The sequence below is a fragment of the Cuculus canorus genome, chromosome 18 (genome assembly GCF_017976375.1).
Source record: "Cuculus canorus isolate bCucCan1 chromosome 18, bCucCan1.pri, whole genome shotgun sequence".
Lineage (NCBI taxonomy): Eukaryota > Metazoa > Chordata > Aves > Cuculiformes > Cuculidae > Cuculus > Cuculus canorus.
In genome coordinates, this window is record NC_071418.1 from 3256282 (window position 1) to 3265174 (window position 8893).

General features: G+C 45.0%; 1 protein-coding gene across 5 annotated transcripts in view; it reads right to left on the reverse strand.

Moving 5' to 3' along the window:
- The window catches only part of COPRS (coordinator of PRMT5 and differentiation stimulator), a 172308-nt gene extending 164079 nt beyond the window's left edge, over positions 1 to 8229 (reverse strand). For 2 of the 5 annotated variants that reach the window (XR_008452809.1, XR_008452808.1), the window contains exons 1-2: positions 6884 to 7592; positions 6068 to 6316 (exon numbers count right to left, since the gene is read on the reverse strand). Coding sequence is in view for 2 of the 5 variants with exons in the window: in XM_054083157.1 (XP_053939132.1) it covers positions 3890 to 4059; positions 6068 to 6316; positions 6848 to 6968 (540 nt within the window). In the remaining 3 variants the exon portion in view is untranslated. Of the gene's footprint in view, positions 1 to 2996; positions 4060 to 6067; positions 6317 to 6847; positions 7614 to 8158 lie in introns of those variants that run through there. The other 3 variants (XM_054083158.1, XM_054083157.1, XR_008452810.1) reach the window with 3 other exon arrangements.
- Positions 8230 to 8893: the final 664 nt, after the last annotated feature.

The window sequence follows — 8893 nt, forward strand, 5'->3', positions numbered from 1 at the left end:
TCATATCCATTGCTGGGGCTTAGGACTGCAGGTAGACACAAAACCTAAATTTAACCACAGGCAGAAGCAACCACTAGGTACAAAAAAAAAACACAAGAGAGAAAAAGAATCCTACCAAAAAGAAAGAGCCTCAAAACCAGTAAAAACCCTATTGCCAAGCCTCGAGGACTGAATTGTGGTGGAAGCCAGGCTTAAAGCTTTAGCAATAGCCAATACCAGGGTAAACTGAAACGGAATAATTAAGTCAAGCTTGAAAGGACATGTAGCAAAAGAGGTTGTTTTCTAAGTACCTGGAGTCTCAATTATGGAACAGTTAAGGCCATTAGCAGGACACTGAACTCAGCCTTTTTGTTTACAGGCAGTCAGGATCACAAAGGCTGGGTGTTACCAGTTCCCCCAGTCCTGTAACACCAAACAGCCTGATTGCTACACCGGCAAAACGTCCACATCTGCCCTCTTTCCAGGTGGAACCCAGTTAGACTAAATGACAGTAACATAACCTCTAAGTGATTTAAGAAGTCAGCACATCCTTGAATCAGTTACCCACTGAGAAGGGCTGGAGGGTGCCCTGTGCAGGCAGCAGAGCCGGGAAGGGCTTCCCCTCACTGTCAGTGCTCATGCAGGTTTTCGGCAGTCGCTCCTTTGCGCTACAGAAGCCCTGCTGCAGTTAATGGGTCAGATGATGAAACTGCCCGCTCTTTGGTCTGAAAATTTGTATGCATCCATCCATAATTAGAAGCACCATCGTTACAGTCAGCTTTCAAAATCGCAGGCAGGAACTAGACACAAAGTATTGCTACAGGGCTCCAATGCACTTTATGGGCCATGTAAGAGAGCCCATCCTTAAACCAAAGCCCAGATACGTTTGAGGAGCAGTGTGCCCACTTTTCTCCAAAAACCAAATTAAATCTAATCCACCTGCTAACACAAGTGCAGATAATAGAACTAAACTAGTTCTTATCTAGTAAGCAGGCAGTCAGCCTGAGAAACCTTTAGCTAAGTGGCTTTATCTGTAATGTCTGAGCAATCTCACTGGAAAGATGAGGTGCAACAGATACCAGCTGAGAATCTATTCCAAACACTTAGAGGAAGCTGTTTCCATCACTAAAACCAATTATTAGGGTTGTGTGCTTTGCAGCTTTTTTCTGCAGGTTACAGTTCCTTCTGCCAAGCCAGGAAGCTATGCTATGAACAGCTGGCACTCCCAGGACTAGCAACTCCACCCCACTTTTATCCTCTAATATTCGAACTTCCGACGCCTGCATTTGCAATACAGAACCACAGAAGGCAAGAACCACACGTTCCTTCTCTGTGCCTACAGACTTATCCACGAGGTTCACAAAATGACCTTTGTTACAATGGGATTTACACTGGTGTCCTTGGAAGCAGCAGATGGCCAGAACGAGCTGCTGCCATTGGAGTTTTTCCTTTAGTCTGTGAAAATATTCACAGTCCCCTCAAGAGCACAGGCATTTTCTAGTCTTACGAGCAAAAGTGCGTTAGTTAAAAGACAAAACAACAAGTGGAGCAGTCATGTCTCTAACAGATACTTAGATGGACTGAATTTTGTGGTTCTGTAAGAGTGAGGAACCACTCTCACCAGTCTGATTTATGAATTAAATGCTGTACCTTATCGACAGGAAATATGAACACATTTCCTTCAATTATTTCCTCTGGCAAATCATTCCATGTGGGTCTCAAAGGAAACAACAGATGCACCCAAACAAGTTTATGTTTCTTTGCTGGCCTGTCTGAAGAAAACACAATTCTGTTTTACTTTTTTAATGCCTCGCCTTCGAGACAAAATTTCTCACTCAGAGTCTGAAGTACTTTATGAACAGGCTGGTGTCATTATCTCTACCTGTAAAATGGGGAGAGGAGAAGAAAAGCAAGGGCATCTTCAGAGCTGTACCTAGATCTCCCAAGTCCCCACGTTATGCCACACTACTGACACTCCCCCAGGACAGAAACCCAGCAGCACCTTCACCTGCAGCAGAGCCTTCTGTCCTTCAAATAGTAGCTCATACTGCAGGTAGAGGAGGAGGAAGACTTTAGAGGTGTGTGCATATTTAACTGAGAAATCTTTGATACTTCTGATAAATTTTCCAACTGATTCATGTACTGCCAATGTATTTCTTGTATGTGTAAAATATTTACAATCTTCATCCTGCAATGGGGCTTTTCCCTCCAATAATTTGAGGAGGCTGAAGGGTTGATGCTCTTGAGTTAAATTATAAGCTGATGTGTTACCTTATGTAGTTTTTTTGCAACATATTCTTGCCTAGAATGACACGCTTGTGTCAACACAAAATAGAGTCAGTGCAAGATTCACAATGGAATTTGAACCACTCTGTGGTGCAGAAACATTGGAATCTGTGAGCTTGGTTTCAAATCCTCACTGGAGAGCCTGAGGAGCCTGCATCTGGTTTTCTAATCACACTCAAGTGTGAGAGTATTCAGATTAAACTTAATGTGAAGTCCCTTCCCTAACAAGCAGGGCCAAAAGGAACCAAGTTACATTTGCCGGCATATCCTTAGAAAGCCCAACGCATCCCAGCTGAAAAATCCTCATAACTTTTTTCCCCCAAAGGTGGTGGCAGTGGTGTCAGTTTTAATCTTAAAGGGAAACTGAAAACAGATCTTTTAAGTTCACAATTATTTAAAATACAAACAGCTTGGCAAGGCAGCCACTGGAGACAATTTCTCCATAAATAAGGAGACAGCTGAGATAGATAAAGGCTGATTGCAATTAAAGGTACAGGTTGAAAAACAAACTTGATTTACAGAACGTATGGAAAAGGGCTTGAAGAGTTCAGTAATGCTGGAATTCTGGAACCATAGCATCCTAGTTGATGTGATAAAAGACTTTTTGGTCACCCTTTTAAAACAATTCTTAGAAAGCAGGTTTGCTTCCACAGAATTCCGATCGTTTCATCTGTATTAAATGTGGTGGGACACCTCCCACAAGCACAGTTAAAAAATATATTAAGCCCGAAGTCAAGCGATGCTCTTCTCAGCCACGGGAGAAATTTTTCACTCCAGCAAGTGTGACTTCAGAGTGAAATTAAAAAAAATGAGAAAGTAATCGGAGCCATGAATCAGTCTCACCGGGGAACAGGAGGACTGTGCAGAACAGCTAAATATCCCTCCGTCCAGGAATCCAGGAGGGAACTTCAACCGGCTGAGTAGCAGTGCCGGAGGAACCCAAGCAGAGAAGGGCAGGCAGCATTTGCTGCCCTCTGCAGGGCTCAGCATCGCCAGCTGCAGCTGAGGAACAGGGATGAACAGGCTCACCAACACTCTGCTTTTTCAGAGGGACCTCTACAATTCACTGCCCTATTAGTACTTCAACATAAAAACAAACCCAAACCAACTCATTCTGTATTTTCATTTCGTTGAACACCAGTTTTAAATACAGTGCACAAACTGCAACATAATCACGCAGAGAAGTTGGAAGGAGGTAGAGTTTTCTAAAGCTATCAGAACCAACTTGACACCATCCAATGAAAAGGAAAGGAAACTACAAGTTACACGGCCACACAGGGATCAGCGTGTCAAAAGTGTCAAAACTGGCAAAGCCTAGCAAACAAGCTGAAGTTTAGAAACTAAATACTTCCTCTCAATGAACAACTCTGCATCAACAACACAAATCTATAAAATACAAAGAGAAATTAAGAAATGTATGGACTTCTTAGAGCTAGAACCTGCACTCTTGTTTTCAGAGGTCAAACAGTCAATTCATAAACAGTTCAAACAGTTTAAGCAAAACTCCAGAGAGGGTGTAGCATTTCTGGCCTTACACAGAACTCTGGGAGCAGACCAAAGGACTCAACCAGTAAAGAACACAATCCAACTCAGATGCCAAACTTAGTTTTGACCGCGGTCAACCTCATTCATCAGCATCATCAAACTGGCCAGTCTCAGTCTTTCTATACGGAGGCGGAAAAGCAATGCGAGGTGCGTGGTGACAGCCAGGGAAGTAAAATGAATCCTCTTGCCATGAGTACGAAGCCAGAAAATTACTTTCCTGAAAGCTTCCACAGTGGAAATCGCCAGCATCTAAGGAAGATCAAAGAAAACATTTAAACCACGGGAGATACTTCAGAAACGAGCGGTACGGAGGAGCAGATTATTTTGCAGATCTACAGCATTTTCCAGTCAAGTATTTTGATTCCATCTGCCAGCCCTCATGGATTACACTGACCGACAAAGCAAGGAGAATGCTAAATTTGGCAATGTCTTCATTTTTAGGGAGGTGCTTGCCACAGAGACAAAACAGTTTTCCAAAAGCTCAGTTTTCCATACGTGGATTCAGAGTATCCGACACTAGCTCTCACCATGCATGCAGTTCTTCTATGGTTTCTCCAGGCATAAAAAGCTCACAAAAACATTACTTTTGTTTTCCAGCTGTCGGCATAACCACATCCCAATTAGGAGCCCTGCAAACCCTTTAAGAACTGGGTCACTGGACAGAATAGGGGGCCCTGTAGAAGTGAGCTCTTAACAACATTCCCACTAGGCTAGAATTAAACCTAATAAACCAGTTATTTAACAAACCTAGCATAAAAATAGGGCAAAGTCCTTGAAAGGACAGAGCAAATGTAAAACTCAGAGCATGGGGCAGCAGAGGGCCCAGCACAGCATATCCACGTGTCTGCTTTCCAAACATGCTGCCAAACCAGCCATCAAAGGAAGCATTTCCAAGATTTTTAAAAGCCATAAAATGACGGACCAAGCATGGGTTTTATTTGTAGCAGTTAACAACTCAGACACTCACACTCCATACCCTTCACAATTACCTGACTCCCATAATCACAACGCCCTTCAACTGAGTTTGTGAGGATTTGAAGACCATAAGCTACAGGTAGGAATAAGTTTGTTAAATAGAAGAAAATAAGAGATCTTGTGGCAGTTCCAGTGGAAAAAAGAAAAATAATTTCAAAACATTCCATACATTTGAATGGATGAGAGATTAAAAAAGAAAGCCTAGAATGGTAAGAAAGGGAAACATCTGAAAAGGAAACACTCTTTTACTCAGATTACCCAGCGTGAAAAAACACTACTCTATTTCCATTTAAAATCAGAATTATTTTTACAGGAAGGCTGGAAAAACCTTCCCACTTCCTTCTGTTATTAAACAATGGAGCTTGAATACAACAGCCATTTATGGAATTGAAATAAACAGAGATTTGATATTTCCTAAGCAAAGAAAGGAATGCTTGTATTAATTACAAAAGATACACATTAATGAGAAGAAAATGTAAATGGTACCATTCTGCATAAGCAAAGCACAGCAGGTCACCACTGCTGGCTAAACTCCATCCCCTTGTTCTATTCTAACACACAGCCTGGCAGATGGAAAACTGAGACTCAGTTCAACACAGCAGTAACCGTAAAACAGTTTACAAACTGGAGGATTGATCCAACTTTGAATACATGGATGAAACTGCTTCTACTCATTGCCACCTATCCATGTGCAACCACTGAGGAGAATCCAGCTGCAAAAACCCAAACAAACAGAAAACAAACAAAAAAACCAAACCAACTCAAAAAAGCAATACAACAAAAGCAACAACAACCCATACTCGGAGACTGAGCCCTTGTACTGCTTCCCTCCAGGGAAGTCCATGCTCTCAAGGGACACTACGGTGTGCACTCTGGATGAAATTTCTCAGAGGAGAGAAAGAACTCCTTTTACACAACAAATCTACCTTCTCGCACTCCATGTACCTCTCTCTGCTGCTTCAGAATAACAACAATACACTGCTGAGACCTACCTTCTCCAGAGAAACTCGATACACACATACTATTCTTCTCCTTACCATTCCACTCCCTAAGAACTCAAGTGCTTAAGCAAAAGGTTAATGTGAACTTCACAAAACTGCCTTGAAATCCTCTATTTGACAACGGAATTACACATTACAAACCCATGAGGTCAACAGCAACAACAAACTTTGCTTCCCAAACCAGAACATAGAGTTATTTAAAACCATTCTCCTGGAAAGCACCTACCTCCACTCCCATACTGGTCAATACTCAAATGATGCACAAGTAAATCTTTACTCACCATAACAACTACATTCAAACGCCTCCAATTCTTTATCCCAGTCTTCCACCTCACATGCAGCAGCAGTTTGCGGCTCTGGAGAAGTTACAGCCTCAGGCATACTGGAGACATCACCACTCAAGTCTTGCAGGTCAGGATGTATATAAACATAATCAACAGGAGAGCCGCTGACATCGTTGCCATTGTGAGAGACAGCAGAGAATTCACTTTCTTCAGACTTGCTATCAAGAGTATTCTTCAGCAAACATTCTAAAGCGATAGAAAGAGCCAACAGTCATAGTCAGGAATTGAACAGGAACTGAACTTCTAGCATGCAATAATTCAGGCAGGTACATGAATGCACTTTGCGACTGCTAACCTAATTATAACATATGTAATTCCTTACATCTGTTATACCACTACAGTGCTGCTTCAGGCATCACATGTGGGGAACACCAGACATAGGCTTGCATCACAACATCAGCCCACGGCAGGATATTCCACAGAATCTCGTTGGAAAATAATTCCTTTAACTAGAGCAGGACCCAGCAATCTTGTGTCACCACATTCACCTGTTGTTATTTTTAAAAACAGGGATGTTGAAAACCCACAGCTCTGGTTCACAAAAGGAACATTATTTCTTCACAGCATTGATTAATTACTCTTGCACACACAGATATCTCTTGCATACAGAAATATCTACAGGGAAAAAAATCAGGGCAGTAACTAAGAGGCATTTCCCACGCATCAAAGAAATTTAAGTTTCTTTATTTCAAGCAAAGTGTAAGTTCCGTTACTTACCAGCTGCCTTGCTTTGCTGCAGTATGGCAGGCTTACCTTTTCTGGGCTTCCAGGTCACAATTTCTTTCTCATTCAGAAGCTGTTCCTCCTCGCAGCTCGAGGACTTAACAGCAGCAGCCATCACCTACAAGACATTGTAAAGAATCCCATAGCATCTTTCATTGATTCCTCTAGTGAGGCTCATGCAAATTCTACCAGATTTGAGTGTTTCTGAGCCCTTGAACACAAGCCATTTATTTGTTTGTCCCTTTGGGAACCAGAGGTTTCCAACTAGGGAGGCTTTCCCTTCAGAAAGGGAACATGCCAAGGATTGATGGCTCCACCAGCTGCTCCGGGTGGCAACTGACACAGAACTGCCCATCCTCTTCCTCACCCACGACTGCATTCCTGCTGCCTGAGCTTCGGGAATGAGTTCCAACACTGTCCCAAAACAGGTTGCAGCACTGACCCAAAACAGGCTCATCTGGGAATGAGAGCAGACTATGGAAGCTACAGAGGTTGGGAACGCACCAGGAGGGGAAGAAGCATGAGCACCAAGACTACGAACCCACTGCTGAGCAGCCAGGGAAACTGGGGAGAGCCAGGGCTGAGGAGCTGCAGAGAATCATAGAATCATGCAAAGGTTTGGCTTGGAAGAGACCTCAAAGCCCCTCCAGTTCCACAGAGAACACCTCCCACTGGATCAGGGGGATCAAAGCCCCATCCAGCCTGGTCTTGAGTACCTCCAGGGATGGTGTTCATCTCTGTGCAACCTCTGTCTGTGCCTCACCACCCTCAGCAAGTAGAGAGTTTCTTCCCAATGTCTAATCTAAACCTTCCACTTCAGAGCCATTCCCCCTCATCCCATCCTTCCACGCCTTTGTAAAAACTCCCTCCCCAGCTTTCCTGAAGCCCCTTTCAGGGCTGGGAGCTGCTCTAAGGTCTCCTTACACACACCTGGCCCCCACGAGGAGAAAAAAAGAAGGCTGGTTGTTTCCAACGGATCAGCTCTCCCAGAAGAGAGGGTTTGCCCCCAAGGAGAGAAAGTGTTTCGCCCCCAAAGAGGGAGAGTTTGTTCCCCAAAAGGAGAGGGTTTCACCCCCGAAGAGGGAGGGTTTGTTCCCCAAAGAGAGAGGGGATTTCACCCCAAAGAGGGAGGGTTTGTTCCCTAGAGGAGGAGAGGATTTCACCCCCAAAGAGAGAGAGTTTGTTCCCCACAGAAGGAGAGGACTTCACCCCAAAGAGGAAGGCTTTGTTCCCCAAAGAAGGAGAGGGTTTGTTGCCCAAAAGGAGAGGCTTTCGCCCCCAGGATGACCTGTCCCCACCGCTCACCCCTCAAGCACTCCCCAGCCCAAGGCGCACAGCCGCTCGCGCTCACGCAGCCCAACCGACCGCGTGCCGCGAGCGCCCTAAGAGCAGCGCAGCCCCGCCCCGCCCCGCCCCGCGCGCTCCGAGCCCGCGCGCCCCGCCCCGCCCCGCCCCGCCCCTCACGCCTGGAGCCCGCGCGCCCCCCCCTCCGCCATCTCCAGCACCCAAAGGGGCTCCAGGAAAGCCGGAGGGGGGGAGGTAGTGTTTACAAAGGTGTGAAGTGATGGGATGAGCGGGAATGGCTTTCGATTGGAAAGGGGAAGATTTAGATGAAATATTCATGATGATGAGGGTGGGGAGGTACGGACACAGGTTGCCCAGAGGTGAAGAGTTTTCAGTTGAAACGGGAGATTGAGATGAGATGTTAGGAGGAAATGTCCTGTGAGATGCCCCATCCCTGGGAGTGTTCAAAGCCAGCTTGGATGGGGCTTGGAGCACCCGGGAGGCGTCCCTGCCCATGGCAAGGGGAGCACTGGATGGGCTTGGAGGTCCCTCCAACCCAAACCGCTCTATAATGATACATAAATACAATATCAGAGCTCCCCCAGGCTCTGGGCTCCTGAATCTTGTCAAAAGATGACAATATGGTTGGACTCAATGATCCAGTGGGTCCTTTCCAACCTGGTGATTCTATGATATCCTTCAGGCCTCGTGCTAGAAGCATGCGGGGAGAGTGAAAAGAGATAGGAAGCGTCTGTA